At 30.8% G+C, this 17,390-nt stretch overlaps 2 protein-coding genes across 2 annotated transcripts in view; one reads left to right on the top strand and one right to left on the bottom strand.

Moving 5' to 3' along the window:
- Nucleotides 1-414, top strand: part of LOC106681465 (angiotensin-converting enzyme-like) — a 37,105-nt gene extending 36,691 nt beyond the window's left edge. Inside the window, exon 10 of the mRNA XM_014421788.2 lies at nt 276-414. Within this exon, the coding sequence (XP_014277274.2) occupies nt 276-399 (124 nt within the window). The 3' untranslated portion in view covers nt 400-414. The remainder of the gene's footprint in view (nt 1-275) is intronic.
- Nucleotides 415-10,080: 9,666 nt separating this feature from the next.
- Nucleotides 10,081-17,041, bottom strand: LOC106681522 (uncharacterized). The gene is made up of 2 exons (XM_014421869.2): nt 16,920-17,041; nt 10,081-11,166 (listed from the first exon to the last, which is right to left on the bottom strand). The coding sequence occupies exons 1-2, from the start codon at nt 16,929-16,931 to the stop codon at nt 10,159-10,161; spliced, it is 1,020 nt and encodes a 339-aa protein (XP_014277355.1). The 5' UTR covers nt 16,932-17,041; the 3' UTR covers nt 10,081-10,158.
- Between the last annotated feature and the right edge of the window lie 349 nt (nt 17,042-17,390).

The raw sequence follows: 17,390 nt of genomic DNA, 5'->3' as shown, positions 1-17,390 counted from the left end.
TATAATGTATAGTATTTAAAATAAATATAATTTATTGTACAAATATTTGTAATTTATCACATAAATTCATATAAAGTTTATTTTGATTAAAAGAATTAATCTCCATTCCTTGACTAATATTTTTTCAAGTTTTAAAATTAGTTTCATATTTTTTATTTAAATAGTTACATAGCTATCTGTACATTATAAGTATTAATCTAACACAAATACCAAGAAAATTGATCATTCTCAATGAATATAACCATCTATCTGATTTTATTTTTTATTGATTTCAGAGAAAAGATTGGAGGTGTCAAGCCACCAGTTTTGAGATCAGAGAAGAATTTCGACCCAGGTTCAAAATATCATGTTCCAGCAAACATCCCATACATCAAGTTAGTGCTTTTTTTTTTTTTTTAATTGAATATTGCTCTGATCCTTGAATCAATTTAACTTGAAATTTACTCGATCAGTATTATCAGACAATTTTTTTTTCTTGTGTATTATTTAAAAATGCATTTGTTGCAAAGTTATATATTATCATTATGAATTTCAATATTAGATTTTTCCTTCAGAAGAACTTTTACAATTGTTGTTACAGTTGCATATTTCCTTTTTTAATAATAGGAAAATTGTAATTTGATTATGAACAAAACAAAGTAACCGTATTTTAAATTTGTTTGAAATATAAGTAAGGATATACATTATTACTTTGTGTCATCTTATAGTTAACTTTTTAAAAATAATGCTTTCCAATTTTACCTTACTATACAGGTAATTTTCTTCTTTTGACATAATAGGTGCTAATCAACTATGATAAATGTTTCAATTTTGAATTTTTATTAATAATACAAATTTATAATGAAAATTAAATATAGTTTCTGGCTAGTAACCCAAGGTACAAGCAATTTGTCCAATAATTATGATGATTATTATTATTTACACTTCAGTTTTTTGTTACTGTATGGGCTGCTCTAATGTAAACAATATTCAGACCGATAATGTTCTATCATGTCTAAAAATATTTATTTGGTATGTTGTTTTGCATTTTTTAATGTATGCAAAAAAAAAAAAAATATTCTCTGTTCAATCTATTCTAAAGCACCGATTACAATATTTATTTATTAAGTTTTGATTTTGTCAGATTTAATACCATTGAAAGTTTAACTACCATGCATCCTCTAAACATGAACTGCCTTCGTTGTCTAATAAAATTGAATTGTTTAGAATTTGGTTGCTTTTATATCTTTTTCGATTAGATGAGCATTCATGAGTAAATATTTTAATACTTTTATTACATTCAATGTGCACATTTTAATTATAATTACTACTTTGATAAGTGGTCTAAAACATGGTGCTTCAAAAAATTAGTCATTTTGTAGATCAAAGTTTCAAGTCCACTTCCACTCATAAAAGTGATGACAAATTAATCAACAGGACCTTGACCATGCAGTAGGAGCATTATCAAGTAGGATCTGTAGAGGTCATCTAGGTATAAGGCCCAGTATAACAGTTTCTTATCCCTACCTATCTACATTTAACATATAACAACTAAACCATGAACAACGAAAAGAAATTTGGAGAAATATTAGCAAACAATTCAATAATTGTTATAAATTATAGATTAAAAATCAGTTCAAACTAGATGATATTTCTGGATATCATATTACTGGATGGGTTATTAATTTTTGGTTTCCAATTTTTTCTCAATGTTTTTTCTGAACTGATTGGTCTGATGTTAGTTCAACATGTTTTTCTTTAAAATAGATCAAACCATAAGTACTTACCTACTTTTCCAGCATAGTTGGATAATTTGTGCAATGTGTTGGTTGGAAGCTTGAAACAAAGCTATATATTTCCGAATTTGTGTGTTACTAAAGTTATGCTACTTCATAATTTATCCAGACAGTTTTAGTAAAATTCTTTTTAAATTTCATTTCTATTGCATTATTCTCTCCACATTTTCTGAGTGACCTTACAGTTTTGGATTTTGTTTCCAAAATTTCAAAATATACCAGTAATTGGATGTTAGGGGAGGTTGGCTAAGGTACACTATATATCATATACAAGATAAATAAGTATTATGATTGGGCAAACATATTTTATTTATTTTGTTTATGAGACTAAGTAACATAATTTTAATAAGCATTAAAACAAATGCAATCCAATATATGATGTTTTTCAAGGTTTCATCAAACTACTGAAACTGAATTTAAAAAAAAAATGATGAGGAAGTAACCAATTTATAAAATACAATAAATAAGTGATTCGTTTCCTTTTTAGTGAATTTTCAAAAATTGTTTACTTTTATTTATTAAATAAATTATAGTGAGGGGAAATTTGGAGATCGTGGAAAATTTCAAATTTGATATTTTAATCTAATGAATTTTTAAAAAATCTTCCTCATAAGTATCTTTAATTTTGCTTATTTGAAATAAACAACCAGTTCCTAACCTAAAAAATAACAAACAATTGATAAATACGAAACATTAAAGAATTCGATAAATAACTAAAGGAAAAATATAAATCAGAGTTAGAATCAGAACTATCCAAATTTCACCCGGTTTTGTAATTTTATCCATTTTATCAATGTTACTTGTTTTAACTTATTTTTCAATATGTTTTAAAGGTATGATAACACCATGGCTGATTCGGGGTCAGAGGGTTTGTGATACATATGTTATTGTTTGCATAGTTCTGTATTTCTTATTGTATTTTTAATAATAAAAAAAGGAGCATAAGAAAAAAAAAGATTTCTTAGGGGCAGTTGGCCTGGGTAGCCTTCCCCATTACTATTTTTTGGAGTTGTGATCTCCTTCCTAATCTCTTTCATATTGAGAAACATATGGTCAATCATTTATATATATATATAGCTATAGGCACCACAGGAGCTTCTTCTAAGAACTATGAGTCATGTCTTTGCTGACCCTTTATAAACTGACCAATCAGAGCTTTCTCAATCAGTTGTATGTAATTAGTCCGTTATAATGCTTAGATTAGTATGTTTCATATATCATTAATATTTTTAAAAAGTGTTGTATCGATGTTTCTTAGCTACATTCAATCTAAAAATATTTTAAGTTTACGCATTCGATTTGGCCTACACTTGGAGGGAAGTTGGAGTTTGTGTAAGGATGACTTTGTAAAAAAAAAAATTACCTTTTTTAAAAAAATTATTGAGGTGAAAAAACTTCCAAATAGAATATAACCTATTCTATATTTTCCTTGTACAAAGTTTCAGGACAATTAGCCCATACTCATGCACCTTTACAATGCTAAAATTAAGTTATTCTTATCAACAATTTTTATTTATGTTATATGTGTATATTTAAAATTCTTATAATGATATTAAACACATATTGAATTTCCATATTGAAATCATATCATCTATATAATCATAGTTTAAAATTGTTTTACACTTACATTATTTAAAATATTGTCTTTCACTATTGACATAAAAAAAAAAAGTAAATATTAAAAAGAAGAGGATTGGTAGTGAGTCTTTTTATGATCAGCTCATTAAAATACTTTCACAAAAGTGGTAAATAGAAACCGATATTGGCCTCATTTGTGAATCTTGTAAACAGAGAGTATATTGGAATAAGATAAGTAAGTAATACTTACTAAACGCTAATACAATAAATATTTATATATTAATTACAAATTCTAATGTAGGCCTATCCTCTAAATAACAATTCATTCAGCTGTATCTAAAATATTTTGTATTTGAAGGATTTTATAAATTTCTAGTTTTTAATACAGATTTATGGGAACTTTTGTAAAACATTTTCGAACTGTTTAATATAATGGAATTGATTTTATCACAATGCAGGAACTGCCCTTAGTGAAATTAAGATAATTCTATTTTTTTTTTGTTTCTTTGACACGATTTGATTTGTGTGTTATTTTTGTTGGTAAAAGTAAGTATAAGGAAACAAGGCCCCTTACTGCTTAGTATGACTTCCTTAGCTTAGAACCAGTCAATCAGGAGCAATTAATTTGTATCGTTAACATTAACTGCCTGTAACGGTTACGTCTTTGCTCACGGTATGTGTAACGATATTTCAATATTTCCGACTCGCCGATCTAATTAAAGATGGTCAATGCCGACTATTATACATTATATAATTATACTTGAAATGCTGTAATAGTTACACTTCGAAAATATTTCAGGTGAAACCTCTTTCGGCAAATTTTAGGATTACCTAATCTCTTTATGAATTGCTCTTTTTGAAGAGGCCATTAGAAGATAGTCTTCCATAAAGAGATTGACTGGTAGTGATGTTGCACGAAATAGCCCGTTTATACTCTAGCAAAAAAAGTAAGTAAGTAGTCTTACGGAGTAAAACTGAAAGTGAAAGGCTTTATATAAATATAGTATAAATTGAGCAAGTGATTTTCATGTAGGAGTAAATGATCTAATATGATCGATGTTTTGGCTTTTCGATGAATAACTCGTATTTCATATAATTAGTTTCTAACTGTATTGAAGATTAATAACTCGTTATCTTGATTGCAAATCTTAATGAAAAACATTAATCGATAGGAAACCAGTTTTTATTTCACCCTTCGTTTATTTCTTTATTATTACCCTTACAATATACGATAAGGTACATACTATATATTCACGTTTATAAATAATTCTTATATTACCCTGGAGAATTATAAGAAGAGTAGCAGATTGATAAGTGTGTGCGACCGGCGGTTTCATTTGTGCTTTTTGCACTTATTTATTTCATTGAGTGAGGAAGAGCCACTCTGCTGGAGTTTTTATTTATTTATTTTGAATTTAGGCTGCAGAACCCAAACTCCTCTTGGTGAGGATATTCACCAAGGGGACAATTTCTTTGCCACCTCCCAGGTCTTGGTGGATTTCCCAGAATAGCAGAACAGGTCTTCAGCCCATCAAAGAATTTGATGTGCCTCCTACCTATGTACTCTGGCACAGACGGAAGATGGAATTATTGGTGTATAATACTGTTTTTAGCCCTCTGCATGAAGTACCTCGGACAATCCGCCGGAGGACGGAGTTCTGGAACTAGGAGACCAGTATTGCATACGGTCATAATAAAAGCGTATAGATCTCATTGGTGATTCCTTGATGCCAAATCGTTCGTGGCTATGGTGTTACTTTCTGAACATTCAGTGTGATAGTCCTAAAGGAGTCGAGTTCAGTAAATAGAATAAATATTTCTTCTGTAAAAATTAAAATAAAATAAACAAAAACTTTTAAAGTGGTGCGTCGCCGTTAGTACAAATTTACATAGTTTTTCTCAGTATGCCTTTCCAGTACCTAGTGTTCAGGCACAGACTCTACTTGTCATCAAAGTGAAATTTTTCAAATAAAAGATCCTTAAAAAAAAAAAAAAAAAGCTGGTGCAGTGCGATCATCACAAGTATCACTTACCACCCTGGAAAGTTACACCTTTCTGTTACTATAAAAATACGTATTTTAGGATTTCTCAGATGCGAATAACAAATTTCAACATGAAAGAATACAACAGTGATGCCCTAGCCTTGAGATGATACACGCTCGGACGTCTCCGATTTTTCAGTTTTAACTGCTGTCTCTATTTCTCTATTTTTCTCTTTTAGTTAATTATCAAATTCTTTCTTAGTTCATATTTATACATTTTGTATTGCTGTTAACAATGTGAAATGATTAATTATTTTTGATAAACAAAATTAAAGGTCTATTACCGATCATGGGGAAAATCCTTGAAAAACTCATTTTGAAATGCATATAACCCAGCCTGGATTCCAATCATATAATCCCAGATCACCAATTTGGATTCCGAACACCCAACTCTACTATCCCACAATGTCATCGTGTGGTGGACGTAGTCTCGTTTTCTTTGGAGCGTGGAATGTACTGCACGGGAGTCTTTTTCGATGTAGAACAGGCTTTTGATCAAGTCTTGCACCCGGGACTGGTTTACAAACTCTGTAAATTCCTACCTTCTACATACTTTCTCATCATTCGTTCGTTTCTCATTGATAGATTATTTCAAGTAAACGACAATGATTCCTATTCATCCCTCTATTCTCAGTCCGCTGGTGTTTCTCAAGGTAGTATCCTCGGTCCCATCCTCTACACCGTCTATACAGCTGACATTCCAACCAATCCTAACACTATCCTCACCACGTATGCCGATGACACATGTGTACTCGCAGTTAATAATAACCCATTAATTATATCCAAAACTCTCCAATCCCATATCACTGCTCTCGAAGAATGGTGTCGTAATTGGAGGATTAAAATAAATTCCAACAAATTCCATCAAATCACCTTTATCCTACGTCCTAAACATACTGACTGCGCTACAGTACACTTCAATAATGTTGCCCTTACCCCTGTTGAACAGATCCGCTACCTTGGACTACATCTGGACAAATGACTAACCTGGAATCCTCACACAAGACTGAAAAGACAGGAAACTGCACGTCGATTTCGACTATTACAGCACTTACTAGACAAACGGTCAAAACTTCTAACACATTACAAAAGACTGATCTACATGACTGTAATAAGGCCAATCTGAACATATGGAGTTGAGCTTCGGGGCTCCACTAAACCTTCGAATTCCTCTCGTATTCCTTACAATCCAAAATACTTTGTAAAAATCCTCAATTCTCCTTTCTTTGTCACAAATAAAATCATTCATAAAGACCTTAATGTTGGCTATGTAACCGATCTAGCCCGAACCAGATATCACTCCTTCCATTACAAACTCTCTAGGGACTCAAACCCCCTAGTTTCTAACCTTACATCTGAAAAGAGGCGCCTGAAAAGAAGATGGGCACGAGACCTGCTAATATAAAATGTCATTAGAGTGCTACCAATGGGTAGTTGCTCTACACGACTGTAACACTCCATTTTAACTAAGATCAAATTTACTGAATGTATTATATAATATATAGTTGTAAATTTTAATAAATATATATAAAAAATAATAAAGGCACTTTGGAGGAAAATATTTTTTAAACTCGGCATTTAGGAATTGTTTCAATGAGAATAAGAGCTAGCTGATATTAAATATCTGCGTATTGTTTAATCGAAATCGTTTGAGCTGTTAATGAGAAAATCGAGAAATAAATTAAAAAATTGATTTTATAAAGTGGCACTTCCCGTCAGTAAATTTTATCGAAAAAATCGCTATATCATCCCAAGTATATTCCCGCCTCAAATTTGTCATTTTATCCACTACCCCATCATCAATGTAAAATATATATTTATAATTTGATAAAAAACAAAAGATTAAAATTTAAACCAATTATTTAGGGAAAAAAATAGGTTCACGTATAAAAATGCTATTATGTCACAATAAAATGGTAGTTTAGTTGTGATGCAGATGCGCCACTAACATGACAATGTGAAAGCGAACTGGGCCGACTGACCAGGGGTCATATTACGTAATGTTACGTTCCCTGGACGTCCGCTCACGCACCTGCGCCTCATTCTGTGTAATGCCATTGTTTTGCGCATGTAGATGCCTGGTTATTGAGGTACTTCACGCAAGCTGAGTTCTTAGCACGAGGCGTTTTTAACCTCTTTTTGTATCTAAATAAGTTTAAAACCCAATTTATGTTGGTATGGAAACTTTAGTTATAACAATTGTAAAAAGTATATATTTATGTATAGTTGACCGTAAAAATTGATATATAGGGTGATGGTCAGGGTTGCGGTCAATAGTGAAACAAAAATAGTTTACAACTATTTATTTTCCAACGTTTCGCCCCACTTTGCAGGGCTTCATTGTAAAAAGTATTTGAAGTACTTGATTGAAATATATATTCGAAGGGTTTTATAGTTTTCCTCTTTTTGTTAGTTTCATGATTCGTCAGTGATCCAAACAGGGCCAATATAATATTAGTAATAAATTGAACTTAATAAATAAAAACCTGTTCTGCAATGACCCACGAAGGAAGTACTGTATCTTGAACAACGATTGTGCAAGGAGAAGTTTATTATTTATTTCGGTTGCTATTTATTATTTAATGGATAATATTATTTAATTTGTTAGCAACTACGCTTCCTTCTTGTATTTTATTAGTTAAACAATCAAATAGGTGACCATTATTCCTGAAACAACACCTCCCAGGTTTTTATTTATTTTTGGCTGTCCAAATTCATTTAATGACAAAAGGACTAGGTCTAAGTATTTTGCAAGTATTATGATAAATAGTTATGTATAGTTGGTGTATTAGTTAAACTAATTAAATATATTAATAATATGAATCTTTATTTAATAGTTGTTAAATATTAACATGATTTTTTTTTTCTCCTTATTTAAAAGCACACGATTTGAACAAATGTTTTGGAGTGCTCCTCAGTCTATAGGGTTCTGTACAAATTAAAAACAAAACAAAAAACTAATTGCACACATATTTTTTTTAAATATCATCAATTCTAAATTCGTTTATACTACCCTGAACAACAAAATTTTTCTATATTCCAAATCCACGTTCTTCTCTTGTGTCAAATCCAAACAATTGTATTTTTTCATTTTTAAAAAATAAATACTTTAAAAAAAAGTAAGCCACTTAGGGTACTTATCTCTGTCACACTGAAAGGAACTGAACTTTTTCCTAATCCTTACTCTGTTTTTTATTTTTCATTGCCTTCCACATATTTATCAACACTCGCTATGTTTTACTATTTTTCTTTTCTGAATAATTATCCAGTTAATTATTTTTTGTATATAGTTGAGTCAAATATTACCATGTTTTTTTTAAAAAATGTTTAAACTATTTCATTCTATTCCATTTTTAATTGGAGTGTGGTGTGTAATACGAAAATCTATTAAAGAAATCTGGTTTCCAAACAATTTTAATAGATTGGAAAGGACTCCACAAAATTAGAAGAAGTCATTTTATTTCCCAATTTTTTTTTTTCATTTTTTCATGGCCACCTTTTCATGTTTGAGTCATTATGTAATGTTTTCTATAAACTTTTCCATTTCTTCAACCCATATCTTCCTTGGTCCATCTTGTGTTTTTCTTGATGAAATTTGGTTTAATTAAAGTGGTAATTTACGATTTTATCATCATTCAACAATAATACCTATATGAAAATGATCATGACTTGTTTATAGTCCAGGTGCGATAGATTTTTTTTTATTTTAATAAATCCTGATAAGTCTATCTCTACACGATAACGAGGAGAAAAAAATTAGTAAATGTATACGTTAAAAATAAATCGGTATGTAGCAAAATGCTTAGAAAAAAATGGAATGACAAGATGGAAAAAAAAATTATATTTGAAAACAATAAAATTCGTGATAGTTAAGCCACTATCACGAGAAAACGAAATTATGAAGAGTTTGCAATATTATTATTGATGTATAATTTTTATTTATTTAAAAAACACATTTGTTTCACATTTCAAACATGAAAACTATTTTTGACATTTATATGACTTTTTTTTATCGCTGTGTTCCTACCAAGTGATTTTTATAAAACATATAAAATATATTTCTACAATTTTTTTACTGATTATCGCGTTAAGAAAGTACATGCAAGATTTATTTAAAATAATGAACATTTTTTTGCTATTGAACTTGAGTTATTTAATGATTTAACGAATTGGTTATTTTTACTAGAATAATATATTTCACTAGAAAGTTATTTAAACGGATTTCTAAAAAATTAACAGAAAATTGAATTACATTCAGCTGATCACATGATAGAGAATTTTTCAGACTAATGAAATTCAGTAGTATATAAATACAGTTGGTGGTTGAATTCAACATACCACTGTTGGTTTAAAAACCAGGCTCTTGATTGATTTTTTAGAAATTCTTATATTTTCATGCATATATCATTTTCATTTCCTACTGCTATTTTTTTTATAATTAAAAATAATTACTTGTTAAAACTAATATGAGTATTTCGTAGTATTGTAGTGTAGATTTGAATACTACTTCAGAAATAATAATGACATTTCCATTTTTATTTAAATTTATTATATTGTTTCATAAACTGCTGAGATTCTCTTTAATAGATATAAGGTTTGTAAATAAGGAGATTATATTTCCTATTCTAAACTTATTGAAACCCTAAGAATGGAAGGTGGTGCATAGAATAAAAAGACGTATTTATAAAAAAAAGTATAAAAATATATTTAAGTTAAAGTATAAAAAAGATCACAATAGGAATTGGTAAGGTAGCCCTGGTAACTTAGTGATGGTATGACTCGTATCCTCCTCCATATCCTCCTCCATATCCGCCTCCGTAGCCTCCGTAAGAGTGTCCATGATCATGGGAGTGAACTGGGATATGGACTGGAACTTTGACTTCCACTGGGTAAGGTACCTTGATTGGGATCTTGATTGGTACCTTGACTGGGTATGGTACTGGTTTCTCTACTGGGTAAGGTACTGGCTTCTCTACAGGTACTGGGTAGGGCTTAGGGATGTGGACTGGGTAAGGCCTGTCTACTGGGACTTTGACTGGGTAGGGTACTGGCTTCTCAACTGGAACTGGAACTGGCTTCTCAACTGGTACGTGTACTGGGTACGGCCTGTCTACTGGAACCTTGACTGGGTATGGGATGTGCTTCTCAACGGGGTATGGGACCTTCTTTTCTACATAGACTGGGTATGGCTTTGGTACATGAACTGGATATGGCCTGTCGACGGGGACCTTGACTGGATATGGGACGTGTTTCTCAACGGTGACTGGGTAGGGAGCAGGTACAGGTACTTTAACGGGGACTGGTACTGGCTTCTCAACATGGACTGGGTATGGTTTTGGTACATGGACGGGGTAGGGCCTGTCGACGGGGACCTTGACGGGGTAAGGTACCTTCTTCTCGACGGTGACTGGGTATGGAACGGGCACCTCCTTGTGGATGGTAATAGCCTTGATGTGTTCTTCATGATGTCCACCGTATCCACCACCGTATCCACCTCCATATCCGCCTCCATATCCGCCTCCATATCCACCTCCGTATCCTCCGATGTCACCACCATGCAGAGAAAGACCGATGTCTCCTCCAGAGATCCCGTGACCACCTCCATAACCGCCATCGAAACCACCTCCATGACCGAAACCGAATCCTAAGAGCCCTCTTTTTTCTTGTTTCTTGTCATCTGCTGGTGCTGCTTGCTTCTCGGTCTTGGCCTCAGCTTTCTTCTCTTCTGCTAAAGCCAGCGTTACGAGGGCCGCCAAGCCCAACCAAAAGATCTGGAATAGAGATTAATTTCAATATAAATAAGATGAATGTAAAACAGCAATTCAAATCAATAAACATATTTTTTATTACAAACATACGAGTATATTCTTTGTAATGACTAAGCAAATTTATGCGTGTAGAAATAATCAAAGACAATGTAATTTGGTCTCTATTACACGATCATTCATTCATTGTACAAACATTGATAGTGTACCATTGTATGCTAATGAAACCAATATATTCATTGAAAACTATCGCTGCTTACTGTAGCCGATCATTATACCGCCACTATAATTATGTGGCATAATATCGGCAGGACTCTAGTAATGAGTACTACTATTCCCAGTTGGGTAAGGCCCTAACCGACACCGGAAACTATATGCCCCGATGTGGTAACTTTTAACGTTAAAACGGTGAAAGTTCTATATTACTCATGCATTGCGTGAAATACAGTTTTATTTTGCAATACATTTTATAATGAAGGAAATTGTATCATATTTTATAATAATTTATGAGCAGTTATTTAAATGAACCTGTATCTTGCCAATTGCAATAATTAAAATTCAACTTAAAAAAATTATGAAACTGAATAATTAAAGAAAATTGCGCTTGATGACATAGTCATACGCAATAGCTTTCAGTATTTAATTCGTTGTTGCATTGACCAATGCGTCACGCAAGGAAGAGGAACTTCAAAAGAAGCAGTCGCCTTTAAAGATAATGACTTTAAACTTTTACGCTGCGAATACTGATTCATGGGACTGTCGGCATTGTAAACGTGAAAGTATCAAAGTGGCTGTGTCGTTTGGAGAATATTTAATTACTCATACGTCGTCGTACTGGGTCGTTTTATATCTTCGTTACTAAGCTACTAAATAAATACTAAGTATAAATTCTTAGTAGTTAGATTTTTACGTGAACAAGTATATTTTTTTTTTGTAACTAAGTTTAGATACATAATTACAATCCTTTAGTCTACATAGCTTTTAAAAATGTCTAGTCTTAATCATTATTGAACTGTATCACATTTTTCTTCTGAGGTGGAAGAACATGAAAAACTGAGTATATCTTATTGTTCTCTTCTTTTAGATGAAACTCAAAGTTCCCCGAAAAAATATCCAAGAGTTGTTGAAGATAAAAATACAATCTATACAACAAAAAATAGAAAAAATTAAATCCTTTTCAAGTTTATCTTTATATGGTTCTTTTAATTGGTTATTTGACTTTTATATTTTTATTTATAAAATTTCTTGAAACTTTAGAGAAATTACATTGAAGAAATATGTAATAATAATTTACTTTTTGTTATATCGTTGAAAAATAAGGTAAATTTAATTGAATCATTCTTACTGAATCAGGTAAGTATGCACGTAACATGGACGCAGGTTTTACAAATTACATATGTGCTTGTTCTAAATATATAAATTTGTACATTCCCTCATGGTCTTACCGTTTTACTATCGATCAATCGACTACTTTCACCTACTGCTAGGAAGCGAGCCGGATGAAAATTTTTCTGCTATGCCCGGGGCTAGGTCGGTTGGTATACAGATTTTATGTAACGCATCAGTGAAATATGCACTTCTTCCTTCACGGCCGGTCACGTTATTAGAAAGTCCAAAATGCACGAGGAGTAGAGACAATGAATAGGTTAATAAGATTTATGTAATAGTGGACATTTGGAACTTCGGTCTGTCATTCTCACCCTATTAGTAAATGGAAACTGCTTTGAGGATTCCAAGACAGGTTTATATTCTTTACATTAGTTTGGGGGCAATTTGGGTGTTATATAATTTTTTTTTTCAATGCGGTCTTTATTAAACTCTTTTTCATAAGTCAAGGCTTAAATTTTTTCTTCTGAGATATAAAAAACTCAAAATATTCTCTTATCCACAAGTATACCATAATTTATATTTTATATAGTACTACCTAACTGCCTATTGTAATTAATTTTAAAATTGTCTACCTCTGATGTAAGTTTTTCAATAACAGATTTTAAGTTTCAATTGTTCAATATGACAAATATTTCATCTTCAATTTTAATTTTTATGTTGTTACTTGCAAAATTTTTGAGGTATCGGTTTTTTGTTTCAACTGTCGAAAATTTTAAATTTTACAGCTCTAGAAATTTAATTTTTCCAATTATTAAACCCAACGACCGTAAACATTTCAATTATTAAACTAGAAGCATGAATCTTCCAATTATAATTTATTTCTATAAGCGATTTGTTTATTTTATGTAAAACTCGAGTTGTCGAATTAAAATTTTAATGAAAGGAGGATGTTTCGAATCTTTACAATTAAAAAATAGAACCGAGAATTTTGTTATCATATGATTTTTTCACACCGATGACTGAAGAATCAAGACAAAATAAATCCATTGTTTCTTATTTTTTTAATATTAACATTTGTGATGATAATTTAATAGAAGATATTTATGTTGGTACTGTTATGAACTTTAAGTTCTAATTAAATTGTGCTAAAAATATTTGATAATAAGACCGAATTCATAACAAATTTGGATTGTCGGAAAACAATTTATATTTCATTTTAAGTCTCATCATAGAAATAATATTTGAATTAATTGTTTGTGTTGATTGTATAAGTTTCAAATAATCTTGTCCTTCGAACTTGGTGAAGTACTGGTCTACGAATCCGAATTTTGTGGGTATAGTTTGAATTTCGAATGTTTACTAAAATTTTTGAAATTGGTTATTTTTTGTCTACTTTTTATTATTTTTGATCAAGCTTATTTATGTTGAACGTGCACTATATTTCTAGTTTTCGTTTTTATATTTTAATTCTTATTGCTTATTAACTCATTAAAGACAGATATATTCAGTATAAAACATTACATGTCTAAACGGAAATTCAGCGAATTGTTAAGCTAGAAATTATATCAACTAGATCTAGCAAGACAATGTTCTTTTTTTGGACTCCTAAGTTTTAAACCACAGTTCAAGAAACGTCTATGCAGAGGCGCGAAGACGTTTCTTGAACTGTGATCTTGTAAGAAACGAGATCTAATGGCGACCATTTGGCAGCTGAATTTCGAAACACTCTTAAGTGACTATTTCATATACGGCGCAGTTACTTGGCATTGCGGAATAGTGTAGCGTGCTTTCCCAATACCGAAATCTCGTTTTCCCTTTCTTCCTGGATACACAGGTGTATCCTGTTCTGTTTTGTTAATTTTTGGAGGACACTTCAAGAAAATGTATATAAGGTTTTGTAAGAATCGTGCCCGCACTTTATAAAGACCGGAAATTAATATGAACATGAATCATTTTCATAATCAACATGATATGAAAATAATATGAAATTAAACTTTTTTGTTTAGAATTCATATTCATATTTATTGCCAGCGAGAAATTAATTTGTTTGCAAAAAATATATATTTGGGAATTTTTTTTACAGAATAATCGTTTTTAGTTGTAAACCAAGGATTGACGATTTTCAATTTCTATCGAGCTTGGAATTTTGTCTTTAAAACTTGTTTTGACAACATGAAAAAAAAAGGTATACGTATTCAAATTTTCAAATTGAGTTCTGTCTCTTTGAGATTTTATTTGTTTGACAATCGTATAAATGATTAATTATACTTATTTCGAAAATTAAACTCCCCCTTTTATTTTTTATCATTCCATAGGTCCAACGTAATTAAGTTTTTAGAATAAATAATCATACAGATCAATCGATTCTTACATCTTTGCGTTCCCGGATTGCACAAATTGGCAGCGCCCACTTATTCGGTCCAAAATGTAAATGAGCGACTAGCCTCCGATTTTATCGAATTATTTGTGTATGCTAGGTGTGTTTGTGTCAAATGGCTTTCACTCTTCAAGCTGACCGGGTTATTCCGGTGTCGTAACATTTCGGAGCTCCCAAATCGTTTCCTGAATGTGATTCAGATGAATCTAGACTGGCGAGTCTTCGGGACGGAAGGTCAAATTACTTTAAATGGTTGGTTATCTGGGTAATTAATTATTTTTTAATTCCTGTATCCGATAATAGTAGGGTTCGTAATTCAGTAATTTTGAAATTGTTAATAACATATCTCTAATTTCGCCAAATTTGCTAATAGTTTTGAATTTACTACCCGACATAAGCATTCATGGATGAGTAATGATTTTTCATGGGAAATTTGAGATATTCCATTTTTAATATATTTAAACTTCACTATGGTTTTGTAAATGATTATTTTGCAGTGTTCCGTGTAAAGTTAACTGAGTTTCTAACAAAGTAAGAAAGCTTCGGTATGGTCAAGGGGAACTTTAAAATTAAGTTTCTGAAAAAACCTTAAAGTACCTTTTACGCCATATACACTTTCTTAGCTAGTTCTTTCTATCATAGAACCGTCCCATGAATTTATTTATGTATTTGTATTCTAACAATTATACAGGTTTGAGACTAAAATTTTATTTTATTTTTATATAGCAATTTAATATTTAATGTTCCTAGCTCAATCTCAAATTATGAATTTAATCGAAATGAAAGTATCTTTGAGAAACGTTTCAAATATATGAAATTATTGGGGCACACTCAGCCTTGTAAATATTGATAAATTTGATATGTACCGAACTGCTGAGGAATTCATGAGTGATGCTAACGTCAGTAATATAGCTATAATTATTACCAATGGTTGTCAAATTTTCTAATAACAACCAATTTAAAATTTTATATATGAGGGTCTCAGCTAGACTCTAAATAATATCATAATAAAAAATAATATTTTAAATTGTTTTTCTTCTTAATTTTTGATAATTTTTAGCCGTGATGATATTTTAAATAACGTTAAAAATTAAATAAAAATTTGTGCCATATTTAATAAGAGGTGTTATGTTATGTTACGTCCGTCATTGAGATCGCGACTGCTGTATTCAGGCGGGGAATACTCAACCGCACGACTTCTGTACAGGTCATGTTTTGTTTTGGTTTCTACTTGGTCTCGTATTAACTATATAACTAAATATCTGTACAATATATTTTAATTATTTAAAATGTCATGAAATAATATAAAAAAATTTATATTAAGGCTCTACCACACACAATTTAGTTCTGCTAACAAATTTAATTCTTTTCTAATTGTTTTTTAACTGAAATATCAGTGAATATAACATTAAAAGAACTTGCCATATTTTATAAATAGCTTGTGCGAATAACAGAAAATGTTTCAATAAAATTTATTAAATCGATTTTCAACATGAACTTGTCTGCTTGACTTTTCTATTCCAAATTTGACTTTTTCTTTTATTTTAACAAATAAAATATTTCATCGGACTTTAATATTTTCGATATTTATCAAGCCTTAGTAACAATAATAATATTCCCCGAAAGTTTTACATCCTTCTATATTTTTTTTACTGTGATTTCACCGACATGAATCAACTACACTATTAATTAAGTTAAATCCGTCTCATTTACCTTCACGATTGAATGGTATTTGAAATGCATCTGTAAAGTAATGAAATGATGAATATTAAAAGTCAGTTTCTTATTTCATTTAATGATTTATTAAATCCACAACAAAAAGACAAGTCGATAAAAATAGTTATAAAATGAAGTATCGAATTAGTGTTGAGTTTTGAATTTCAACGTTTCAAAAATGTCTTTTAGTTTTATAACTTGAATTTATCTGTTTGAATATTTATGAATTTCTGTCAGTCTAATTTTTAAAGTAGTTGAAGTTGATTTTAAAGTTTTTTTGTAGATGCCATCTCCTATTTTTTCCTATTGTATGTTGTCCAGTAGGTTTGTTCCTTACCTTGCTCTGCATGTCTGTGTTACTCTGAGTTTCTGTTCCGAACTGACGATCCTTCGTTCCTCCGAGTCTATATACCTCTCTTTGGGCCCCCTCCAACCTCTGCTGCACCCTTACACAATCAGTAAAAGTCCCCACTAGCCGGCTACTCGGGGGTGCTTCAGGAAGAAGTGGTCATCCTCGAATAAATATTTGTAATTTTTTTTAAAATAATTTAAATTATATATTATGTGTTGAATATGTATTAATATAGTTTTTAATAAACATTCTTTTTTCATTCACTATTAATTCTTATAGGAATTTCAAATATTCACTATATGAATGCTTTTTTTCTGGTTATAATTTGGCACAATTATTTTTCAGAACACATTAATCGTCTGTATTGCCGTATTTCATTTATTATAAAAAGAGTTATGTAATTATTTAACACTTCGGTCTTAATTAATTCAGAAGTAGATATGAAGTCTTCTATTT

The sequence above is a fragment of the Halyomorpha halys genome, unplaced genomic scaffold (genome assembly GCF_000696795.3).
Source record: "Halyomorpha halys isolate HHAL.00 unplaced genomic scaffold, Hhal_1.1 Scaffold343.1, whole genome shotgun sequence".
In the NCBI taxonomy this organism is placed as follows: domain Eukaryota; kingdom Metazoa; phylum Arthropoda; class Insecta; order Hemiptera; family Pentatomidae; genus Halyomorpha; species Halyomorpha halys.
The sequence above is the reverse complement of the archived record's forward strand: the minus strand, read 5'-3'. Positions and strand labels throughout refer to the sequence as shown.